General features: G+C 41.4%; 1 protein-coding gene across 2 annotated transcripts in view; it reads left to right on the forward strand.

The window, feature by feature from the left end:
• The first annotated feature begins 2454 nt into the window (after positions 1–2454).
• tle2b (TLE family member 2, transcriptional corepressor b) overlaps positions 2455–26622 on the forward strand; it is a 100632-nt gene continuing 76464 nt past the window's right edge. The window contains exons 1-3 of one of the 2 annotated variants that reach the window (XM_042481359.1): positions 2455–3190; positions 18779–18876; positions 22015–22078. In XM_042481359.1, coding sequence (XP_042337293.1) covers positions 3167–3190; positions 18779–18876; positions 22015–22078 — 186 coding nt within the window. In that variant the 5' untranslated portion in view covers positions 2455–3166. The remainder of the gene's footprint in view (positions 3191–18778; positions 18877–22014; positions 22079–26622) is intronic. The other variant, XM_042481365.1, reaches the window with a different exon arrangement.

A 26622-nucleotide genomic window follows, 5' to 3' on the forward strand; every position in this document is an offset into this window, starting at 1 on the left:
TTAAAGTTTTTTTTTATTACATTTTTTTCAAAATATATTTTTCTATATTTTTTTTATGTATGCAAATTTTACATCATGGCGAAAAATGTAACTACACCGTCCACCGTCGGTCACATGATGTCCACTGGCCCAGAAAGACTTTTTTTCCCCATTGACTGACATCGAGAAAGAGACTTCTGTAAAATCAGTGGATAATTTTTTGTGAGTGTCAAAACCCCCACAAAATGACAAATTTTATTATCTAGATTTAATCCATCCAGTTAGATAACATTTGGAAAGTCTCAAAGAGCCACAAAATGACATTTTTTAGACCACTATTCAATCTAGCGAAGTGCTAAACTGGAAGTCATTTGCTCTGCCGACAGAAGTTACCTGCTCGGGCACACTCAGCCTTGCTCGGTTGCCGTAACTCTGTAGTGCGCCTGCCTTATGGGCCAGTAGATCCAGGTATTCTACACTGACTCTACACCCGTGAAAGAGCTTTTTTACTTCATGCGTCAATGAGCAACTCTCATAAAAAAAACAGGGCCCTGCCTCCAATGCTGTATCACGACTTACTGTAATACATCCGCGTTTGACTCCTTTTAGCTGCTTTTTAAAATTAAATCTCTTGTGGTTGATCGCACACACAACACGTCAAAAGTCACACCCGTCACATTCTGCCGGCTGTTCCTTTTACACAGCCATCGATTAGATGCTGTTACTACCTCCACTGCCGGCTAAAAGTTGCGATATCTCTGTTCCCCGATTCCAAAATTATATCTGTAATAAAGAACGATGAGGCAGAGCAACAGTGTGAAATTCCAACCTTGAACAGGAAGTGTCAAAAGGTCTAATGTGCTCCCTAACAACTTCTTAAATCATTATAAATCTGCAAAGAAGCGTTAGAATAAACACTTTTTTAATATATACTTTTTTTGTGTACGCAGGTTTGTTTTTCTGGAACATTTGACATGGCTCGTTTCCAGATAATACAGGAATCAACTGTTCACATCGTGCGTCTCTTTTCTTTAAGCAAGCAGCATGCAGATGACCTTTTCATTACGACTAAATTTAGGCAATAGTCTTTGTTTGAAGTAAAAATACATGGTTCCATTCTCTGTTGAATATTTTGCGGTGCTTATGTATCATTAACACTTTTGGAAATTAACCTGATTAACCATGAGTAACGTTACTTTTCTGTCGATCAATCTTGTTCGCAAGACCACTTTTTGATAGTCTTTGTCTCTGACCGAACTGCATTTTTACTTGCTCTTGTATCGGTTTCAGACAAAGAGGAATTGGGATATTATTTCATGTCTCGTCAAGACCATAACTGAGGGGATATCACAAAATTAATTGTGCAAGAATTGAGTGTTGAATAAAGGTGGTTAAGTTGATTTCAGCTCCTTGGTGTTTATAATTGTTTGCTCTTAGAAAACAAAGGGAAATCCCCACAAATCAGATAAGCCTCTGCAAAGCCTTTTGATCATATTATCAAGTCGTTTCTCATGGTGCACTTATAGATACACACATGCATTGAGTACGGTAATAAAGAGCTGAATAAAGAGAAATATTTACTTGTTTTCTTTGCGTGCTATTATGGAAGTGTGCATTTTTCTGATCAGTTTGAGGATGGTTTGCATGTCACACACATTGATTGTAAGTGCATTAAGCAGTGTTGGACTTGCACTGGTCTTGGTCCTGACTTGGTCTCTTTGGATGAAATTTTGCTGTTTGGGAGGATTGACCTCTCTGGTTTGACACAGTGATGCATTTACAGTTGACAAACGTCTGGATGTAGTGTGTCTCAGACTACTTCCTGAGGAGTTTGTGTCAAATCAGCTCATCGGTGCATCCTTATTGTGTTTAAACTTAGATTTATGTGCGATTAAGCATGAACGGATAGCCATCCAATCAGCCAAGACTCATTTTAATGCAAGGTGTAAACTGGGTAATAAACTTATCACTCCGAGTAACTATCGTGTGTGTATGTGCGACTGTGTGTGTGTGTTGCGTAACAAGTGTGTCCACATAGCTGTCATGAATTTGTGTATGAGTGTCGGAGCGTTTGTGTGCGTGAATCTCGATTCATATCAGTTTGAGCCTAAGTCTTTGTGCATGACTGATTGCTTTGTCTGTCTGACCACAATTGAAAAGGGATCCATCTCTCTCTTTGCCTCCTTCGCTCTCTCCTCCCTCTGCCTCTCTCTGTGTGTGACTGGGTGTCTCTATCTACTCAGTTCCACCTTAAGAGGAGCTTTAGCAGCCTGTCGTGTTTGTGTTGAAGCCAACAGGCACAATATATTACAGTCTAGGGCTTGCTGCTGAAAAGCCCGCTGGATCCTCCACTGACCTGCTGTTCTTTCCTGCTTTCCTCTTGCGTTTTTTTCCACATTTAGATTAAAAACAAAGCTCTCACTCTCTCTCTCTCTTTCGCTCTCTCTCTCCCTCTCTCTCTCTATCTCTCCTTTCTCCCCTCCCTCCTCCTCCTTCTTCTTCTTCTCCTCCTTCTTATCCTTCCTCTTCTTTTCTGCGGCAGCAGTCAAGGCTCCAGTGTGTCAGAGAGAGGGTGAAGAGGAGGAAAAAGCAGAGAAGAAGACTGTTTGGACGGAGCTGAGTGTGTGTTTATGTTTGTATGTCTCACCATTGGACGGCCGGGTGAAGGGGCACTAGGAGGAGGAGGAGGAGGAGGAGGAGGAGGAGAGAGGGAAGCCTGCCTGGATGAAATTCTCGGTGTCATGTCACTACGAGTGGACCTTGACTGATCACAGGGTGAGGGAAAGGGAGAAAGGAAGACGAGGAGGTGGAGAAACTGAGACTTTCACTGGGAAAAGAAGAAGAGGAGGAAGAAGGGGGTAAAGTCTGGCGCTCTGTTTTATCATGACATTGTTGGATAAACGAAGGGACGGATTGAGCTCTCTTCAGTGGCGTGTCAACAGGAATTCTCCTTAGAAGAGAGAGGGAGAGCAAGGAAGAAAAGACAGAGAGAGACTTGTACTGTGTTCAACCCAGCTGAGGAGCAGGAACTGGACTTACAGAGTGTGTGTGTGTGTGTGTGCGTGTGTGAAGAGGGGTTTGTGTGTGTGTTCGTGTGGCTGTGTAACCGGTGGAGGGCAGAGGAGTGGAGGGCCAGGGGACTAACCTGGCCATCAAACGGACTGGCAGCCTCTCCTCTCCTGGGATCATGTACCCTCAGGGCAGGCATCCGGTAAGTACCTCCTTATGTCTCTTTCTCCTGTCTGTCTGACTCTTTTCTTTCTGTCTCTCTCTCCATCTGTCTGTCTCTCAACTCCAGTCTCACAGTTGCTTTTTATGTCCCAGACTCACCTTGTCACTTGTGTCTCCCTCTGCCCTCTTTTTGCTTCCTGTCCGTGTCTGTCTCTTCATGCCTCCCTGCTTCTTTTCTCATGTGTCCTTCCTCCTCATCTTGGTTTCCTCTTGTCTTTCTGTCCTCCTGTCTGTCTTTTTTGAGCCTGTCTGTGTCTCTTGTTTAGTTATAAGGACTGTACTGTAACATGAGGAGTGAGACAGGAGGGGAGGAGGGTGTCAGGGCTAAGAGATTCCCAGTTCTGTACACACGCACACACACACACACACACACACACACACACACACACACACACACACACACACACACACACACACACACACATGGACACACACACACACCTCTGTCAGCTGCAACCAGGTGCCTTTGAGATCTTGTTGATGGTTCACTGTGTAGGTGGCGTATAACTGAATCTGCAGCGTGTGTGAGTGTGTGTGTGTGTGTGTCCATAAGTGTTTCATTAGTGTCTCTAGGTGTGGGTATATGTGACACTGTTGGTGGCGTGTGTGTGAGAATAGACATCTGTGCGTGTGTGTAAATTGGGCTGTACAACCCTCAGCTGTCCATTTGCTCATTTCAGTTGCTAAGCAAAACAACAGACACACACACACACACACACACACACACACACACACACAGACACAGACACAGGTCGTTTAATTGATAGTTAAATTCATTTCCATTAGCACTAAGAAAGGTCGTGAGTGCACAAGTACTTCCCCTTTAATACCTCCGTAAAGTCCCCTCTCTCCTTCAGTTTCACCCTTCATCAGCAGCGAGAATTTGCCGTTAATTTACCTGCCAGGGTAAAATAAAGGTTAAACACATAGACTAAAAAGCACACAAGGATGAATGACAGCTTAGGCTCAGTCTGGCTTAGGCCTTTCATTTCACAGGGGCCCCGGTCCGGTTGCTGTAATCAGATTTGGTTGTCAGTCTCTTTGTATCTGCTACAAATGGGTCAGTGGCCACTTTGCCTCACAGCCAGCCAGCCAGCCCAACCACTCAGTCAGCCAGCAAGCCAGCCAGCTAGCTATCACACAGAATTATGAATGACATTTTCACAAGAGGAAGGCATGAGGAATCAATTATATGTACAGAGAGAATGCTAATAAGCCAGCCGCTGGAATAGAAGGAGAGAGAGAGAGACGCTGAAAGAAACAAGAGAGAAGTGAAAAACAAAGGGAGAAAGTGAAAGATGTAAGAGCCAAGAAAGATAAAAAAAAAAAGGAGAGAAAGAATTCTTTAAAAAGGCACGGCCGGGGGTGGAAAGAGAAATGAAAATGAATGAGAGATGCAAAGGAAGAATAGCGCATGAACATTCCTCTGTTCTCTCCTTTAGAGGCGTATCAGAGAGCTTCCTGCTGCGATGCTCTTCGTTTGTGATAAAGTTCAATCCCAGATTGAGCCAACTCCAACCGATCGATATAGCCTCTATCTCTCTCCTTCTGTCTCTCCTTAGTTTTTCTCTCTCCCCTCCTTCCTCTGCAGCTTTCTTTGCCAGTGGAACTTTATTTCTGGTGTTGCTATGAAATGTGATCCGTAGAGAGGTGTCAAGGTGCAAAGAACAGTTGTGTGTGCATGCATGTGTGTTTGTGGTGCAGACTGTGTGTACGTCAGTATTTACATATGTGTATCTGTGTGTTTGTCCTCATAAATGCAGAACAAGGTTACTTGTAAAATATGCAGTTCATCCAGTTTTTTTTGTGTGTCTGTGCTTTTCATAGCACAGCTGGAATATCACCTCTGTCAGAGCTCTCCTTGCTGATGCATTTGAGGGAGATCCAATATTTCATTTGTTGCCAGGAAATACAATCACATGCAAAACCATAAGCATGTCTTTCTATTGTGGGAAAAAGGCAATATGAGCTCGGTGCTTTTTAGCAGTTGATTTTTCAAATCTCAGATGTCACTTCATTTTTTATTGACTCCAGCATTGACAGCTTTGAAAATGGTCTCTTTTTGCAACTGCATCAAGATGAGAACTTTGAAAGACAAACAGGAGTGATGAATTGACCACTGTTATAGTGTGTTAGAAAATAGAGTTTCTTCAAGTTGATTGTCAGATCATAATCAAGTTGACTGGCTAGTTTCAAATGAACAAAATCAGCTTAAAAATAAAAATCATCTGTGTGAAAATGGTCAGCAGCGATGTGAAATATGTGTGATTTGTCAGTAATGTCGAAAAAAGTTGTGATGGCACTGCGTGTGCAGGATTTTTTGTTTATTATAAGAAATGCTTCACTCTGTGTCTCAGGAGGATATTTAACTTGTACACTTACATGTAGTTGATCTGAGAAACATCAGTGCCGTGGGCACTTAACATCCTTTATGTTTAGAGGCTTCTGTCTGTCTGGATGATAAGAGGTCAACCTTGTTGATGCTCCAGAGTTAACACTCACACGTTGTCTGACTCTTGTGTGGTGAAGTGATGATATGAGGATCTGAATGATGTGGGACAGACACTGTATCAGGCTGGTTGGTTGTTCTGTACTTTAAAGGAATACTTTCTGCAAAATGGCCATTTGTATATCAGTTACTCACCACAGCTTTGTTTTTCTTGCATGCCTCAATGGAAAGCAGGGAACATATTGATTTATTGATTGCTTGGGGACCACATTTAGCAACAGCAAAATTATATCAAAACATCTGTTCACAAACTCTCCCACTACTCCTACAATACAATTCAGCTCTCATTTCTCCAGTTGTATGTTTAGTATTTTCTTGCATTTTCATTTAACAAAAACCCTTAGTATTGCAGGTTGACTCTGAAGAAAGCATAGAAAAGTTTAATTTTCAGTTCAGTTTTAAATACTTAGATTTTAGGGAAAATGCATGTGCAGTGTGATGATGAAAGTAAACTTTCTTTTTTTCTGTCTTTTTAATGTTTCTGTGTGCTTTTGTGTGGTTCCCTTTCTAAATTCAGAGTTTTTTGTTAGTCTGTGAATACAGCACACTCTGAGCTGTCCATGAGTCCTTTTTTTCCCTCAGCAGCAGTTTGTGATTCAAGGCGCAGGTAATTGATCTGTTGATCTGTTCAGAGCTGATCAGATCAGATCGATACATGAGAGGAATAGCTTTTAGACCCAGGAGAATTAACAGGTTTAAAGTTTCACTTTCAACAAGCCTGATGTTTTGCTACTCCATCTGTGCCCGGAGTACGCTCTGTACTCAGAGAGTGTGGTTCAATGAATAACCGCATAATATAATTCAATAGTGCTTCTAATGAATGGCCAAGCTCCAAAAATAGAAAGGGTGTTTTAAACATGATGGGCTTCCACTGATATACAGTATTAATGTGAAGGAAACACTATGCGTCGCCTCCATTGCGTCCATTGTGCCGCCCAACATGATTTCGCCTCTGTTCACGCCTTTGCATTGACTTTGTATGTAAACTCACCATGAGAAACATTTGCGTTACGTCTGGTGTGAGCACATCACTTCAGTGTTTGGAAAGTACTGAGCACACCACTGAATAAATGAGAAATGCATTAAGTATAGACAGATGTTTTGATATAATTTTTCAGTTGCTAAATGTGGTCTACAATCAACAAATAAATCAATCTGTTGAGTGTTTTCCGTAGAGGGATGCCAGAAAAGGTTTCTCCAAGAATTCAAGGTAACACGCGGTGAGTAATAGATATACAAATGGTCATATTGTTGAAAGTATTCCCTTAAAGTTTTGGTAAGCCCAAGGCTTTTTGGATGTCTGATTTGTGCTTTAATTAAACTTCAAGTAAGGACAACTGAGGCTCATCAAGTTTATTTTTTTATTCATAAAAATGAATATCAACAAGAGAACCAGTTTTTCCACTTCGCTGTGTTAATACACAACCACACATATGTTACTTAAGTGTTTCCCAGTAAACAGGCTTGACTCATTGCACTCGGTAGCCTTGATGTGTCCTTGTAGGCGTCAGTCAGACATCATGGCCTACTTCCTGTCAGCGACAGACAGCCAGAGAGAACAGAGCTGCCTTGAATGCCGCTCCTTTCAACCCCTCCGTGTCCCCTCGGAGATGATAAGGAAGGTGTCTCAAGGTGGCTCAAGCAATGTTATTTTATTATTTTTTTTATCAGAGAAGAAGTCAGTCTTTGATCTTCTTGCTCTCTGGTAGGAAAAGGTTAAAACTGATGGCTGATTTGCCAGGCGGGCAGAGCTGTAATTGGTTCCACTGGATTTTTGTGGCGGGAATTATCAGAACTCTGAATGTGTGTGTTCTTGTGTGTTTTGTTTAATATGCGTGATTTCTTTATATGTGTCTCTTTAGGGCTTTGTGCATGTGTGCATTTTCGTATTAAGAGTGCGTGTTGTCATGTTTGTGTAAATATGTGTGACAGTGTGTACTTCTCCTGTGTGTGGTTCACTTTTGTTTTAAGTGTGTGCCCTTAGGTGTTAAAAGTCTTTCTGTGTAAGTATATGTATGTCTTTGTGTGTGTGTACAATGTGCGTGTTTGTATTGTCCTTGTGTTCCTGGAATAGAGCTTGTATGTGTGTGAGTGTTGCTGTTAAAGTGTGTGTGTGAGTTTAGATGTGGGAGAGGAAGGGGAAAGGAGAGCGGTGGTGGTTTGTGTGCGCTGTGTGCCAACAACAATAACAATAAATAATGTCCCAGTCCGACCTCGACTGTTGCTGTGAATGTACAAGCTCTTGATTGGCTGCCACACCCCAGTGAGAGAGAGAGAGAGGATTTACTGTGTGTTTTCATGGTTAAGAAAGATGTCTATAACTACTACCCTTTACATCATTTTACACAGATATTCATTTAGGTGCTAACATCTTTACAAACACATCTTCTCTCAAACATGAAGGTTGTACTATTTGGCACATTTACCTTAAAGTTTTGCCGTGGTGTGAGTATACAGTTAAAGCTGTCAGTCACTCTGTGTGTGTATGTGTGTGTACTTCATTTTTTTCTCAGCCTCAGTTAGACTTGTGGTGGCTGTTGTCTGGAGGATCAAGATCAGACAGAGTTTATTCAGCAGGCGTAATATAAAATGAGGCAGAGCGAGTGTGAAAGAGAACAAGAGGGAAAGTTGGACTTGGCTCATGTTTGGTTACTGAAGGTGTGATAATCAAATCTGCTCTGACTGTTATTACATCATGCATGATTATCATTTAGTCACTTTTTCTATTGGAAGTGTATCACCTTGTTTCCACGTAGTGTCTGTGTTTGTGTGCGAGATGGCTGGAAGTCCATTTGATCCAATGAGAACCTCCTTGAACTTTCACGGCAGATTTAGGAGAAACTGTACGCACTGTACCACAGGTAATTTGCATAAAACTAATTAGCTAAGAGATTGATGAATGTAATGCAGCTCTATTTATTCTTTTTTTTCTAAATGCAAAGTTAATGGCATATTAGGCTTTCTAACATTGGCAGCATGTTAGCTATGTAACTGATAAACCCTTTTTACACAGAGATGGCACAAAAGGGCCGCTACGAAGTCCCTCCTTGTCGCTGACTTTGCATTTTTACAAAGAACCAAACAAAGATGGCAATATGCCATTCAAGTGCGTGATTATAGATAGCATGTCGGTATTGCTGGAACAAAAGATGAGTGAAGGGCGTTTAACACAACAGCATCGGCCTCTAGTGTGACATATAACAAATGCTTTGGCAGCACTTTTTGAACAATAACAACAGCATCATATGGCAAAAATAATTGTTTACCATCTCTGGCGGCTGACTTTGTCCTCTCCCCAGAGGGTAAGGAGCTGCCTGACCATGTTGCTTTTCAATTTCGCTGACATTTAAGGCCACTGTTTTTTTTTCTTTGAGTTTACAGCTATCTGCTACAGGCAGCTTTTAAGTCTCCTGGAGGTGAGATCATTGTCAAAACCACCAGTGCTGTCCATGATCCCATCCTGCCAATTGTCCCTTTTACACACATCGATGATACTACTTCAGTTACCAGTTTAAAGGCAAGACAGCTCTGTCCACCATTCTGCAATTGTACTTTTTTCGCCATGCATTATTGGTCCTGTATTTGTCTCTGTACTGCTGTGTATATTCCACAAGACTGGAAGGCTAAATGCACTAAGAATGAACATTACTGCTGTTGCTACAGTGGCATTTCCAGTCATTCATTAAGAGATGCATTTCCTTGCGCTGAACACTGGGGGCATACTCCACATACTATGCAGAAATACGGACACAAAATAAAAAAGTAGTGGGAAACAATGTGTAGTCACAACAGTAAAGCATCTGTAGACCTATCATCAAGAGTTTGTATGTGTGCGTTGGAGGACAACAAGAAAAAAGAGAAGAAGAAATGCTTCAGCAGAAATGAGAAGTGTGCCAGTCTGTGTGGTGCAGTCTAAATAACTGTTGGAAAATTGTTGCAACCAAAATGTATAATCATGTGTGGGTGTTTGCGTTAGACTGTGCATGGGGACGGCTTCCTTCTCCTTTGGCCACCAGTAGGGTAACACTTTATTTTTACGGCCAAGTAAACAAACTTTTGCCAAATATGTGGCCACAGACATCACATATGCTCCATTAATGAGGGCAGAGCCACTGTAAGAGTGTTTGTGCGCGTCTTAAACTTGGATTTTGATGTTTGTGTGTGTGCATGACATTGAATTTGTGAGTAGATTGTGTAGATGCAGTCATATGCTAAACTTCTTAATAATGTGTGTTGAATTGTGTAAGTGCTTGCATACATACAGATTTTTGGCACTGTTTGCTTTTTCTCGCACACTAGATCCTTTTTTTGTTTCTGGCATCTAGCTGTGTCGGGCAGTTTGTTTTTCCCCAACATTTGTGGCTGTAATGAAAGCCATGCACGGTAAACAGCACAGCCGATTGCTGTCACCTCCCACAGATGACATTCTCCCCTCCTTTCTTTTGTCCTCGTCTTGTTTACATTTAATTTCATTCTGCATCACAAAGGCAACCTCATAAAATGGCAAAAAGTCAAGTAACAACAATACAGCTGTGGTGAGAGGACCTAGAGAACAAGCAAAAGTTGTATAATAAACCAACATCTTATAGTCGGATATCAGCAGCCACCCAGATTAAGTCTGTCCTCTGATTAAAAAAACGTTTGCTATCCTCAAATCCTGCGTTCTTTTCTTTGTCATTAAAAGAAACGACCAGAGCGAGGCTTGGATGGAGTCCAGAGACTCTTTTGGCTGCCAATCTTTCTCTGATTTGTAATCCACCGCTGGCTTAGTGGCTGACTGGTGAGCTGCAGCATTTACTGACTAGCTCTCTGAATGACTGTCTGGATAACTTGCTGACTGGTTACTCCGTGCACTGACTGGCTTTCTGATTGAATGACTGACTGCTTGACTTTTGGTTCACTGGCTGGTTGGCTGCCAATTTAATTGACTGTCAAACTGAAGGACTGACTAGCTAGCTGGCAGGATGAGTGAGTGGCAAAGATGTTCATTGGTTCTCAGCAGAACAAGAGGGCCACTAGCTCTAAATGAGCTTCTGTTGTTGGGATGTTGGCAGTGTGGCTCTCTGGAAGTTATCAAAACCTTTTGAGTGATCTCCAGACAAAACTCAGAAAGAAAGAGAGAGATGTGAGGGCGTCTTAAAGAGATGGATGATATGTAAGTTACATTCCCTGCAGCTCTTCTTCAGTCTTTCATCCGCAGAGTCCAAACCAATGAGCTGTTGCTTATGTTCATTGCTTCTCACTTCAGCAGACACAAACACATACACACACACTCATACACACGGGGCACTGACACTCCTCTGCCACACTTGGTATTTCTCATCTATTCATGTGCCTTTTTCCTAAATATTTCACCAGCCAATTATTATTTCATGCGCTATCTGAATGTGTCTCTGCTTGTCTCGGAGAGACACAGGCAAAAGGAAGAACAAAGGGGCTAAGAAGGAGAAGTAAAGAACAAAAAGAGAGAAAAGGGAGGGAGGAACGAGATGGTGCAGCATGAGAGAGGGCGCAAGAAAGAGAAAATGTTTTGATTGTGGGTGTTTTGTTCGAATGAATGCATCCATGCATAGGCATGCCTGCTTATACCGTGTGAATGCTCATGTGTCGGTAGAAAGTGCGCCAGGGGCTAAACAGATAGACGGAGAAGACAAGCAGACAGATAGAATAATTTCTCCCCCAATCAGTCCCAGACCTGCATCTGTTTCACAGTTGCTGTCTCTCTCATGCAGCCACTGCCAGTGGTGGAAAGTCTCACAGCTGTTGGAGCAGAGGACTTCCATGTGACGGACAGAAAGAGAGAGAGACTGACAGAGAGACAGATGGAAACAGATTGACCTAATATTCAGACAGATTGGGGGGATAAAACTGAAGTGTGACTGAAAATAACTATTGCAAGTCACTGCATGAAGTCATGAAGATTGCTGCAATATTACTTGGAGGCTCTGGTGATTGTTTAAAAAGTTACAAATTCAGTACCAATACCAGTACCAAAAGTGATACCAAAAGAGTACTTCATTTGATACCTTTTTTCTACTTCCTTTGATGCTCATAATATGAAGAACTCAGTAGCCTAATATGCCACCACATGCCACAGGCGTAGAGGAGAGCCATACTTGGGAACGTTTTGGTGACACCTCGGCACACTGAGCAGCCAACTTTCTCAAATACATCGCTTGACTTCACCGAAACAGACTTTATGGGTTGTAGCTGACGTGATAGTGGGCCAATAACGTTTTGCATTCAACCTAAGAATGCTAACGGTGAATGGCTGTGAACGTAACCAAACGCATAGTCATTTTTTTTCTAGATCTGAGCACAAAAAGGATCCGGTGCAGACATTGGTTCATTGGAGAAGTTTCAATTAAACTTAGTGCTTGTTTACTTTGGTCGATAGGCTTGGGCGGTATGCACCTTCCTGAACCCACCTTCCTTTAACCAGATGACTTTTTAATAGCCTTCGTCAGGCTTAAGAAGGCTCTTTGTGCTGCTACGTGTTAATTGTAATGCAGTTTTATCTCAACAAGTGCCAGTATTGTCTGTGTTTTTAGTATTTCACTATGAAATGGCCATCTGATTAAAAACTTTTAACGTTTTGATAGAAGTGTCTTGGTGTCCTTTTTCATTTTTGAAATCTATTAGCATAGTAGAAGATACTGATGTTAGTTTACACAATCAGTTGCCAGTTGCAGTGTAATGCAACAGGCCTGCAATAAATCCTCCCTTTGCAAAGGTTATAATGTTCAGTTTTTGTTGAAACCATTATAGAGATTCTACATAATGATCATTTTAGAGGACACAGTTGATGGTGCCTTTACAGTATATCACATTATGCAGAGATGTTTCTGTCATTCAGCCTACCCTCGCTGATAGAAATGGGATTGACAAAATATCAGAAGTACCTTCACAACTCAACAGCGCCAAAAGCTGTTTTAAAGAGATGCTAAATCAAATTCCAGTGTGTAGGACTTAGTGGCATCTAGAGGTGAGCTTCCAGAACTGAAAATTCTCCCATGTGCCGGGTGAAAACGGGAATAGTGCAATCTAGAGCCAGCGTTTGAATTTATTAATTCTGGGTTACTATAGAACAACTTGGCAGACTCTGCGGGACAGGACCCCCTCTGTACCTATATATAAATGTCTCATTCTGCTGTAACAAAGACACAATTTTAATATTCAGGTGATTATAAACTAATGAAAACATAATTATGAATATTATATACCATTTTTGCCAATAGACGTCCCTAAATCCTACACACTTGACCTTTAAATAATCTGTATGATCATTTTGGAGGCTGCAGCTTCATCCAAAAAATCTTCACCAAGGTTGTATTAGACTGCATTAATTTTAGCAAAGTGTATGTAACAAACTGGCGACTGAGTGTGTCTGCTAATTTACTAGAAATTTTGGTACGCAGATGCCAAAGACCTTTTATTTGGGTAATTTAGAACTGCCAAGTTCACTTTTCCCTTGTAAAATGTCCCAATTAGTAAACATATTGATTAATTATCTAAAAAAAAAAAAACAGATTTAAGGGCTCTTCATGACTTTTTTTTAACTCTAAATTGTAATTTATATAGTTTTGGTAGTGTTCTATTTGTGACCAGTGACACTGACCAGTAACAGTCGCTAAATGACTTTGGTAATGGCATAGATGTTTTTTTGGTTTTTTTTTAACTTCATACAAAATAAAGAAAAAGCCACATACTATGTTTAATTACAATGCCTCATCATAGTAATGTGTTTGCAAGGTATCAAATCACTTATACTACTAATTTATTTATTTAATTTTTTCAAGTCATACAATCAAGCTCATGACAGACAGACAGACAGACTCAGGCGGACAAACACTGACAGACAGGTGATGATTACAGCCAGTGGGTCCCGCCTCCATCCTGTTATGTGATACAGCGCAATGGGCTTCACCCGCCACTCCGCCCCTCTCCTCCCCCCTCCCCTCTGATAATCCCTCCTAATTCTCTGCTTGCCCGTGCCAGCTCGACCAAATTGTGATTGACTGCTGTCCCACATGGTGCATATATGTATGTGTGTGTGTGTGTGTGTGTGTGTGTGTGTGTGTTTGTTTGTTTGCGCACAAGTGACCCTTCCCTCCCCCCTCCTCCACCCACCTCCTCCTCCTAGATTAACCGGATCAGTTTTGGGTTTCAGGATCCCCTATGCTGGCTGCCACGGCGCTCACACACACAAACACAAATATACACACACATGACAACACAGGCGGTAGGCTGTTTTTTGGCCCTTCGTGACGCACTATTGGACCCCTAACAGTCTGGGCTGCCATCTGTCACAATACAGGAGAGACCAGATACACACAGACACACTCCAACAACAAATGTTAGTTCTGGTGTACATACGGCACGACTTGATGATGCCGCCATCTTTGTAAACACTGCAGAGGGACGCACATTTATCCCCTTAGATAACTTATAGCTGTAGGAGTTGGAGAGAAAATTGATACAGCATATTATTGTGGTATTTTGAGTGGAAACATTGTATCATTAGGCAGACCTCAAGTATTGATTCATATGCCTTTGCACTGGCAATAGCTGTGGCTGGAGGCATTGTGTTTTCAGGTTGTCAGCATGTCCATCCACCTGTCTGTCCGTCCTATTCTTGTGAAGGTGATACTTCAAGCCTTCAACGCCTTCAGGGGATTTCTTCAAATTTGGCACAAACACTCACTCGGACTCAATAATGAACTAATTAGATTTTGTTGGTCAGAGGTCAAGCTTACTTTGACCTTGCATCCCTTTCATTCTCCTGAATACAATATCTTAAGAATACCTTGAAGGGGGCACCTGGCGGCCTAGTTGATGGAGCGGGTGTCCCATGTATGGAGGCTAAATCCTTGCTACAGAGGCTGCGGGTTGGGGTTCCTTTGCTGCATGTCATCCCCTCTCTCTGCCCCTTTCACGCTTCACCTGTACTATGCAATAAAGGCATGAAAAGCTCCAAAAAAAAAAAAACTTTGCTGATTGAATGAATGAATTTTGTGTGCTGCTGGTTGAAGATGTGTGTGAAGCATCCATGTTTTCTCAGACATGATTGTAAACTGTAACTGCAGCCTGACTGGTTTGCAGAGACATACAACTGTGAAGCAGTAATTCTAGCTGTATTACATAAATTATTCATATTTCATATACATATCAAACTTTTGTTAGCCTGCTGTTTCAATCCACGAGATATGTTTGGCTGCAATAAAATTAACTTAATGGGAGATGATATGTTTATCTTATTAGTTAAAAACAGACATCGACAAAGTTTTCCTTTGTTGACATTATTTGTAGTTGAAAAAAAGGAATAAATGGCAGCATATACAATACATTGTATGGAAATACTAAGCATATCGCAAAACATTTATATAGCAGTGATATTGTATTGTGACTCTAGTAAAGTGATAATATCGTATGGTGAGGCATCTGGTTTACTTAAAGCGCTGTTTTACTTTCACCTGCTTACGTGTCCTTGAGCAGAACAGTCTTCTATTATTAATAATAAGCATGAACCAATTTGATACCAGCTTTCTATACTTGTCTCTTTATCCTGACGGGCAGAGCTCAGCAAAGGGAGAGAATTTTTCTCCTTTTGCCTGAGGACCTTATTTTTTCTGTATTTTTCATTTCCGTCTCGGTCATAAGAAGTTTTACTGCTCCTAGGTCCATGAAACTCATTCAGAAAGGTGCAATTGGCGAATCAAAAGAAAGACATTTTGGAGTTTTTGTCCAACAGATGAAAGAAATTCAAATCTCTCATCGGCAGGCAGCACACTACAGAAGACGCCATGTTGACACCGATGGTTGTCGCTCGCAGATCTCCTCTTATCTCATCTTCTAATCCTGATCTGTGACTATGGGCTTTGTTATATGACTTAGTGCTGCTGATGTAACCCGCCAGCAGCACTTTATCCGTGTGCATCCGCATGAGTATGTGTCTGTGTGCTCATGTGTTCATGGCAGCAGATGGTGGGAGCAGTATTACCACAGACGGATGGACAGTGCACAGGGTAGAGCGATGAGGGTGTGTTGACTACAAGAAGAGTGCACAACTCTCTCTCTCTCCCTCCCTGTCTTTCTCTTCCTGTCTCCTCTTCTTCCCATCCCCTCTGTGTCAGACGAATGAATGGCCGGCTATCTCTCTCAGTCAGCAGCCACGCCACTCTTTCATCATCTGTCTCTCTGCTCGTTCTTTCACTCCTCTGTAAAGATGTCAGACTAGTCTATCACTCCCTCCATCCCTTGCTCCATCCATCCTTCTATCTGTCAGATGAGTATCCATCTCTCCTGCCTTTTTTCCACCCTCATCAATCCACACCTCCCTCTCACCGTGTGGTTTGTGTGTTCTCTGATTGCTTGTGTGCACCCTGCGTGGGAATCTGCATGTGCAGCAGTGTGCGATTGTTTGTTTGTGTAGTTGTTTTTTTATTTTCATGGCTTCGTGGGCGTGTGTGTTTGTATCTGCGTGTGCCAGATCACTATCTGCCCCTCCCTCCTCCCCTCCCCCACTGAGCGTGTGTGGTGTGAATCAAGGTCAGTGGGGATCTGTTGGCAGACACCCCCTATCCTCATCTATCCCACCCACCTCCCTCCACCCCTCCTGCCCACACACGCACACACACACACACACACAGATGGTTTGTGTGTATTGTGCCCATCCAGCCATCTAGATGTCCCTGCTATGCCTGCCTCAGCTCAGTTTAGCTCAGCTCAGCTCAGCTCCATGGATTAATTACTGGGGAACCCACCGCGTCCCTGACCTCCACCGTTGGACTAATTGAAATCTAATTGAATTGTGCTTGTCTAGACTAATGAAGCCCCGCCACTGAAACCGCCAATCTTTTAGCCATAGCTGCAGGCCGATAGCCACCCAGCTTCACTGTGCCGCTCAGTTTGAATGGATGGATAGATTCATATTTGGCTTTTATTACCAAGTAAAAGACACACTATGTGCACCATATATTTGTGGCTGTAGACACTAGATTGAAGGCTGACAGCATCATCTGCGGTTTTAGAGGGCAGCTGTGATTCAGGAGTTAGAGAGGGTTGTCCACCAAATGGATGCTCGGTGGTTCAATCCATGGCTTCACCAGTCTGCATTTGGACAAGATACTGAACTCCAAATTGCTCCTGATGGCTGAGCCAAGTGTGTGATATTTCAAAACTTAGTAGTGAGTGGTTCCACGTTTGGCAGCCCTGGCCACCAGTGTATGAATGAGTGATAAGTACTGTGAAAGTGCTTTGAATGGTTTGAAGACTAGAAAGGCGCTATACAAGTGTGAGTCCATTTATTGGTTTAATCCATTCCAACAAAACATATTCTTTCTTTTTTTTTTGCAAAATTTGATCTTAGCTCATATCAAATCAGAATTGTTGCTGTTTGCGAGCACCAAATCATAGTGAAAGGAAACTTCATTTTGAGGTCCAGGGTTAGAGTAGGTCAGGTTTCTCTGATTGCTGCATGTGTAAAATTGAGTGAGGGTGTAGGTACACTGCAGGGATCAGGGTTCGGTCCTCAGCTGCGGTGCTTTGGGTTTGACAGGGTACACTTACCATCACTTATCATTAAACACAGAGATCATGTGATAATATAAGTCCTCTGTGAATCAGCATCTCTGTGATTTTGAGTAGTTTTTTATTATTTTTTTCTGCCTTATTTTAATGGAGCCTGGAATGTCAAAATTAATTGATAGTTTCGACATTGTGGGTGCAAACTCATGAGGCTCATGTCACTATACAGCATGTAGACCCTCCGTCACAGCAGTTTAACCGAATGTCTCTTTGCATGTCCAATGCCGTTTTTTTGTTCTTAGCAGCCAAAATTCTTGTCATTTAGGATGCAGATGTTAAGCAAACCCTTGACATCATATCCGGGGGGCAGTAAATGTCAGTAAATTTGAGTCGACTTTGCTTATCCCGCATGAATGCGCTGGGCGAGACACAGAAGCAGAGGGGTAATTTCTAAATCACATACGATCCTCTGCTAATTCTTGTCCCATGTGAGTAGTCCTCTTGTCTTTGCACGAGAAGCGTCAGAGGGAGGTCTCGACGGGATAGTAAGGACCTGATCACTGACAGGTGATAAGAATTAGTTAAAAAGAAGTGGCAGAGACACCTGGCAGTCTGCGTCCTCCCCAGGCAAACAGCAGCAGTTCCACAATAAGACAATCTAACTTAGTAGAAGAGTGTCCTTACATAAAAATCTCCTCTGAGGATCAACAGTGTCAGTAATTTCTAAAAAAACACAACCTCTTCAGCTTACTCTTGACTAACTTAGCTCCATCCCCAGATATAAACAAACATAGCATCCAAAAACAATGCCCTTGTTTCTAAAATTTCACGAAGGAGGAGGAGGGCGGCTGTCGAAGGTGGTTTAGACAGACATGGAGGGCTGGTGGTGGTAAGGAGGTGGACCCAAGGGAGGTGCTTGTTTTGTTGGGCCTTCTTTTGCTTTTAGCAGGTGAGAGACGGTGCCGTGATTCCCTATAAGTTATTCATTTGACGTTTCCTCCCTTCTCAGCTCTTTGTAGGCTGGAATACATTAGCAACCTGGCAGAGTGGAGAGGATGCTAATGTGGAAGAGAGGGAGAGCTAGAGGAGAGGAAGAAAGGGGGCAGTGGAGGGAGGGAGGCAGAGTCATTAGAGGAGGAGGAGAACAGAGAGAGAAAGAGAGGACACGGCTTTATGATGTGTGGGAAGGGGAAGTGACCTTCCCTCTCACTTTCATCTTGGCTTTTTTCTCCCCTTGCCTTGCTCCCTGACACACACACACACACACACACACACACGCACACGCACACACACTTAAATGTATGGCTCATGCAGGTGCACATGCGCCTACACAAATACATTTAAGGCACAATGCTTAAAATCTATTTTCTTGTTCAGAAACACACACGCGCACACACACACACACACACACACACACACACACACGCGTGCACACGCGCGCGCGCACGCACGCACAGACACACACACACACACACACACACCTCAGTATCTGTTTAACAACCTTTCGTTCTCTTCTACTTTTTCCCTCTGCAGGTCCCCTTACAACCTGGCCAGTCTTTCAAGTTCACAGTCCTGGAAACCCTGGACCGAATCAAGGAGGAATTCCAATTCCTCCAGGCGCAGTATCACAGGTACACAAACCATGTCACATTTAACACACGACACATACAGCATACAGACATAAACGCTCATGTCAACATGGTATTTGAGAATATAAAGTCACATATTGAATGTCAGTGATTAACATAGTTCAGTTCTTTTGAATCACGAAGACCTGGTATGAATGATATGAGTAAATTCTTTGTATCGTATATTCTCTGCACTAACATGTAGAATTATAGGAACAACACACTGTAATTTAGCTCAGTGGGAGTGGGTGTTGAAACCTTGAATATGCAAGTGTCGCCTTTAATCTTTATTACAACACTGAATTTACAAAATATTGATAGTACTGAAAGTTGCAGCCCTTCACACCGAATCCAGTCTCAACCATCTCAAAGCTTTACACACTTCTCTAACTCAAAATCTTTGCCCAAATCTGTACATTACCTTTACATTAATTAATCAGTGATCTATTTGTTTATTTATCACATGAAGTTCTACAAGGTATAGCTCCCATCAGTGCTTTTAACTTATGTGTTAGTCCGTTTTAGCCTTTTCTTATATTGTAGGCTGCTGCTCAATAGTTGGCCATGTTTGGGGATGGTTCTGTTAATTCTTGATTTCTAATGATTTAACTGTAATTTTGAATACAGTTGCTTCTTACGTCCACCGAGGACTCAGTGAATTATTTTATGTCATCAGTGATGGTACATAGTACTGTGATTAGGGAAATCAATAAAGGGTCATGTCTTTTACCTAAGTTCACTTAATCAGTTTACTTAAAATGTGGTTTATTGTAGAGAATTCCAGGCTCTCCTTTAATATTAATGTAGTTTTAACATATATTTTTATCTGACCATCAGACTCCTTAATTGTATATCAGTTGCTTTTAACACCATGTTACAGTGCACCTGAAGTTGTGGATAACTAAGGTTACAGTTTCCAACATATCAAACGAAATGTAATGCCATTTAGTCTTTTTATTTTCTATGGCTGAAAGATTATTAATGGTCACATCATATGGCTGACCAGAAGCGACCTTGGCTAAAGAAATAAACCATGCAGCCTCTTGCTCACACCTCAGTAGGCTCGCTGAGAAGCCTGCTGTGATACAGTAACACTTCTGCTGATTCTGAGTGACTCACACACTCACACACAGATGCAGACGGTTACAAACATATATTCATGTGCACTTTAAAGCTTAACAGGATTAGCGCCAATCATACAACACAAATCATATTACCAGAATGGCACAATGGCTTGTCATATTCTTAATCTTTCTGATTTACTTGTTACATGTCATATCAAGCTCCACTTGAACTTCTCTGAATATTGGCATGATAAAGTTGTTGTTGAACTCAAACTGCCCCACCTTAGCTTGACATTTTTAACAGTCTGCAGCCGGTACATGTTAATAATGTAGCCTTAATGAAGCCTTTCCGGAATAACTCAGAAATTTTGCGATGCTTGCATTTGCAGTTTTGTCCTTATTTCATTCATTATTGACTAAGGCAATGCAGAGTTTCCCCTGAGTTCAGTGCTTTGGGGTGGCAGCGGATGGCCCCTTTTTACTGCAAGGTAAATCAGAATTTTCATCACGATATAATAATAATAATAATTCATCATCATTATTATTATTAGTAGTAATTAAATTGTGTCCACTAAACATGGTTTAAAGGTATTAAGTGTAGGATTGTTCACACGAGTTTATTTTTTTCCTTTGCTATATTTGTTTTCTTTTTTTTTTTAGGCACTGTATCTCTTGGATGCATGCTGCTTACAGTCTGGCACATGGTCGTGACCTCACCTGAGCAATGTGGGGGTTCATGCCCATAAACATCCCAAGCACATAAAATAAGAAGAAAATCCAGGCAAAGGGGCCGAGTCTCTGCATAAAAAGACACTGTCAAACACCTATAGTGTGTCATAACTAAGTGATGATTGAGAGGAATTACCTTTGTATGACTTTATGCATTGTTTTTTGTTAGGAAAATCCTTCGTAGTTTATCTGTAAAAAATAGAACATTTACCAAAAGCATAAAATTGAGCTCAAAAATAACCATCAAGGTTCAAAGACAAAACAACATGTTTTTGCTGGTCATCATTATTAGCTTAAGCCCATGGCACTAGCTCTTACACGCAAAATAACTAGCTGTTGTCAGCACAACTAATGTTCACTTCACTTGTCTCTCTCTCCTGTGCTCCGCTGCTTTGTGTGTATGTGGGCAGATAAATTCCCACCCTCAGTGAAACAGAGAAGAGAGAAGCACGACCATAAATAAATGTGAAAAGGAAAAATCAAAGAATTGATTTTCAAATGAATTGGCTTTTTGCATTATTTTTATCATTAAACAACAAGAAAAGGATTTTTTTTTTTGGCCTGGTGGGGGTTCCAGTAGTGGAAACAATGCCTCGCATTTGAACCACATTTGGAAGTACTTTGGAGATAATTGAATATGGACTTGATGCAGGAAAAAAGCAGAGCAGAACAAAATGACAAAACCTTGAATTTGATGCTTTGTCAGGACCCTTTGGGCTGGGAACTCAACATAAACTCAGCAATATACACATTTAACTAAGGGTATGATGTTATGGAGACAATTACATATCACAATATTTTTGCTCGAATACCTCAATATTGATGTTATTGTGCAGTCCACTGTTGTTGCTTTCAGAAAATATTTACACAATGATATTTTTACTAATTAATCAGTTTTAATGTGGATTACAAAGTGGGTTAAAGTAAATAATAGAAAAGCTAGAACAGTATAGTAAGTTCAAAAATTTATACAACTTTACTGCAATGCATCTTTTCAAACCAGAAACAATCGTTATCAGGTCTCATATCAAGATATTAATATTGATATATTGCCAAGCCCTAGACACACTCGACTCAGAACTTGCCAAACTGACCTCGTATGGAGGTGTGATGAATTGCAGTGTTGAATAAGACCCACCCTGCTGGCAGTTGAAGGTGATAATTTTCAGTGACACTTTTAGCAGTAATAGGTAGCCCAGCTGCAAGAATATTTTTTTGGTATCCTTACACAGCCTTAAACTCTGTTCGACCTCTGCAATATATAACTCCTGTGGAAATTACAATTCATTTCAGTGGATGCAAATATATCATTTAATCCGTGTGTGTGTCCTTTTTCGTCCTTGTGCAGCCTGAAGCTGGAGTGTGAGAAGCTGGCCAGTGAGAAGACGGAGATGCAGAGGCACTACATCATGGTGAGTCCAATCAGACTTTTAGCAGAGCTGTACGGTGATTTGTTAGTCTGACTGGGCCACTCAGAAACTCAGAAAAGAGCCTGATGGGTTCTTATTTAGAAATTACAATCAGAGGAGTTGTATCTATGGTTTTGATTAGCTGGATTGACGTTGTTTAGTGTTTATGTCATTCAGGAGCAAAAGCTGTGTTTGTCTCTCCACTTCTCTGGTGTTCCTCTCAAGATTTGTTTCAGTCACTTTTCTGTCAGTTGACATATTGACATATTTCAAAACCCACAAACAGATTATCAAAAGTAAAGCGTAGTAGAATGACACATCCACATATCCAAAATATCCAGTGGCTTGATAAAACAGTTTTAATCATTAATATCTTCTAAAACCGGTCAGTATTTGCATTAAAAAGCATGTTATTTGCGGTGGTAAAAAAAATCTTGAAACACAGTTTAAAATCTCCACAAGTTGTACAATCCATTACTAAACTGGTAGTTTTTTCCCTGTGTTTCTTGCACACTATTTAGCTTCCTCACTCATACCTCTCTTTAAAACCCACTTCTCATCCACATCTCTTCCCATTTTTTTCCTCCTTCAGACTCAGTCTGTGTCTCTTCTTCCTCTGTCTGTTTCCTCTCGTGCGCTAACAGCCCAAGCTCCCTCTGCGTCGGTGTGTCTGCGCGACTAAAGGCTCACATGTATCGTAAGCCTTCGTCTGTGGTACAAAACCCACACAGAGCCGACCAGAATACGATATGCACCATCTGCTAAGCTGCTCGCATTTCATAAACCTGGGAGAGCAGGCAGGATCAGGGCCGTAAGCTAGATAGACACACAGATGGGTAGACGGAAAGAGAGAGAGAGAAAGAGAAGCAGACAGACAGATAGACTGACAAATAGACTGAGTGTGAGAAAGGAAAGCAGGCAGGCAGACAGGGAAACTGGCAGACAGACAAATGGATATAGAAGCACACAGACAGACAGGCAGAAGATAAACAGATAAAACACACATACAAACACAGGAGATACAGCGTACACACATTCATTCATCTACAGTCACACACACACCTGTGCTCTTCTGTTCTTATGAGGACCTTCCATTGATGGTCTTAATTCCTCAGGCTCCAACTAATCCTTATCTAACTAAAATGGAGGGAGTCTCTGTCTGTTTGTTTGTCCTTCGATTTTCTTAACAACTGTTCATCATCGGCTTCATACTAGGTGGTCATGTTTCTGAGGACCCAAGAAAGTGCTGTGTCGAGTGCAAGATCTATGGGACATATCTATAAGGACTGTGTTACTACCCCCAGAGGGAACCCCTGTTAAGTGCTACACAGTCGAATGTAATGCTGGATACAGCTTGCTCTCCGTTGCTCGCTACAGTACTTTTAAGAATAGATTAAGAAAGAGAGATCACAGATATTGCAGATGTTACATTGTAGCTAACTTTAACATTTCAAGCATCAGCAGTAAATCTTTCAGAGTGAATGCTTTTGTTCATGGAAATAGCCTAGTACCAAACAGCCAGCTATTATCAAATGACGTGTCTAGAGTTCTGCAGGGGTGACGTTTTTTTTTTGTGGGCTACCAGATAAGTAAGCATCACCCTGGTTCCTGCAACAAAAAGCCAATTGGGTTTCTCCACTGGATTTTGGATTACTGCACAAACAAACATTTGCTTAAACATTTTGTTCAGAAAGATAATCTTCAGGAATGAACACCACTTCTGTTGTTTTTCACCCAAAGTAAAAAGCTAATGTTAGGCTATAAACAAACTACACCACAGCTGCATGACTTCAGCGTTGCCGACGCAATGAGGCTGTAAAGCCATGCTCGCCCTGATGACATTCTGTAGTCTCAATTATTATCAGTCTTTTTCAAGACACTATAAGGTTTCAAAATTTACGTGTGGGGTATTTACTGACACAAAACAAAATGAGTAACCACGGACCTTATTTTAGGCGTATAACCAAAAATGTATGTAAAAAACATTGACTTTGAGACGAGGGGAGCAGGACTGCTTATATGTGAACTAAGGTTTTAGGACTCATTCCTGCACCACTCTATACTGTAGCATTTCTAGTGGATGCAACTATGTCATGGAGTGTGTATTGCTCAGGAGCCAAGCACACACAGGTTTGAGTGTAAAGTTGTTTGGGTGTTGAGAATTGAGAACATGTCAATATGACATAAATGTTCACTGAGAATAACTATGTAAACAACAGTGTGATAATGGCATATTGCTACTTTACAAAATGTGCTTTTAAAATGTTTAATACTGATAGCATAATGATTATACTGTCAAACATTGTAGTAGTTATTCACATCTCCAGTATAAGGTTGTTTACTTTATTACTTAAGTTATTGCATTTTCTGGCAGTTGCTTAAACACAATATAATTTTGAATAAATCCTGTGCTGCATAATACGAAAATCCATGTAACTGCAAAACCAAAAACTTGTTGTGGTTTTGTTAAGGATCCTGAACTATTAAAACATGAACCCTCAACTAGTCCTTTATAAAAGGAGGGACTTGTCAAAACTTCATAAAAAAATCATCACTTTGCTTTCTCAAAGTGGTAAGAAAATACAACAAGAAACATGCAGACATCAATGCGATACGGTGCAGAACACACACAAAGAAAAACCTCTCAAAACCACAGACTTCTCAAAAACACCTACTTCCCTAATCTCAGGCACTCCCCATTTTAGCTGTGGTTCACAGAGGGACTATGTGGAACAAGCAGCCCAGACAAACATCCACCTTCTTCAGTGCAAATCCTCACCACCCGATCTTATATAATAGGAGCGGTGGCGTGCCAGCGTAGACACGGTTCTCTGTCTTTTCTTAGACAGGGGCAATGGATGACATTTGATTAAACCTTGTGCATATTAAATGTCATGGCCTTTGTGCCCATTGTGCCATTGGTAAGCAGAAATAGCACAAGAGTATCTACTGCTGTATGTTATATGTAAGTTCAACACTTAGGGCCCTTTTAAAGTGAGTTATAGTGCATATTCTAAAATACATGGTGTAAATGCAATTAGGGCGTGTCCAAAACCACATTTGCTAGTTAAATGGTGCATGATCTGCAGAGTAAGGTGCAAAGGGGTTGTATATTGTCCTTTAATTAATTATAGGTGTGTTTTGGGTGTAACATGCCAATCAGAGGTTCATCTCTCATTCCCTGTAAAATCCAGGTGTGCCTGTACCAGGTGCTTTGCTGTTTACTGTTTACATGGTGGATTTGGCAAATGGGAGGATTAAGTGGTTCTCTGCTAAGAGTAATGCATTAAGCACAGTAATGTTACTGCTGCAAATATTGTGGGACATATAAGCATCAAAACTAAAATTGTATAAACTTGATGGAGGAAACAGAATTAAACTTTTAGCTTTTGAAATTATAAAGTTATGCTGCCTCTGCCCCTTGTGAGTGAATGCGCGCAGCGTCTCTCTTAATGTAAAGTCGGGCTCTACAGCTGTTTTCTGCTCTCTGTTATGTTCACATTTTTCAGAATGCGATTAATATTTTCCTCATTAATGATGTATTATTTCACCCACCTGCAACATATTACTGCATCCATTTGCATGTACATGTGTTGTGTACCTGCTTACATAGGTGCATTTTGCTATCTGAATAATGCAGCCTTGATTCAGCAAGAAAACACTGTTATTTTGAGGCAGCAGAAGGTGATTGCAACATAAAACCTGGCCTAAAGTCAATAGCGCAATGTGCCATCAGTGTAGCTAACACAGCCCATTTTAAGACCTACACATCCATTTGTGCACAGATGGGCGCAAATACATTTGCACTAGGGGCACTAGGCCCCCAGGAAGTGCACTTTTCGTAGTGACAATTCAGAAGTCTGTTATGTGATGCGATTGATCCCAAAAAGACTTTTTCCTATAGACTTTCATTTGGAAAGAGACATCTGTAAATCATTGGATCCATTTTTTTTTAAAAATTGTCACAACTCACCCAAAATGAGTCGTTTCACTATCTGGCTTTAAAACCATTCGGTTAGATAACATTTGGAAAGTCTAAAAGAGCCGCATGATTGAATAATTTCATCCCTGTTCAAGTTAGTGGAGCACTAAACCGAAAGTAGCCGGAAGTCTCAAGTGCGCCTGCTCTATGGGCCCAATTATGCGGAAGCTGCGGCAGTCATCTGGGTAATATCATACTGCAAAGCTGAGTTTTTTTGGCTCCATAAACCACTGAGCAACTTTCATAAGAATAAATGAGACCCGTCTTTAATGCTGTAACCAGGTTTCTTCGTACATCCATGATGGGTGCTGGCTGTGAAAATTACACCTGCACTGGTCAGAAACTAGCAGTGACAGTATTGCGCTATATCCTGCTTTGTACTGGGTGTAAGATAGGGCCCTAAGCTTTAACAGCTCCTATGGCGAGAGGTCAAGGAGCTGCAGGTGCAGATGACACATAGGTTAGCATGGCAGACGGTTAGTACTTCAGGCTATATTATTTGAACTGGGGCTCACTGTAGTGTTGTGGCTAACACAGTGCTATGCTACTTCTTAGGCAGAAATGA

This window comes from Plectropomus leopardus, chromosome 3 (genome assembly GCF_008729295.1).
Source record: "Plectropomus leopardus isolate mb chromosome 3, YSFRI_Pleo_2.0, whole genome shotgun sequence".
NCBI lineage: Eukaryota > Metazoa > Chordata > Actinopteri > Perciformes > Serranidae > Plectropomus > Plectropomus leopardus.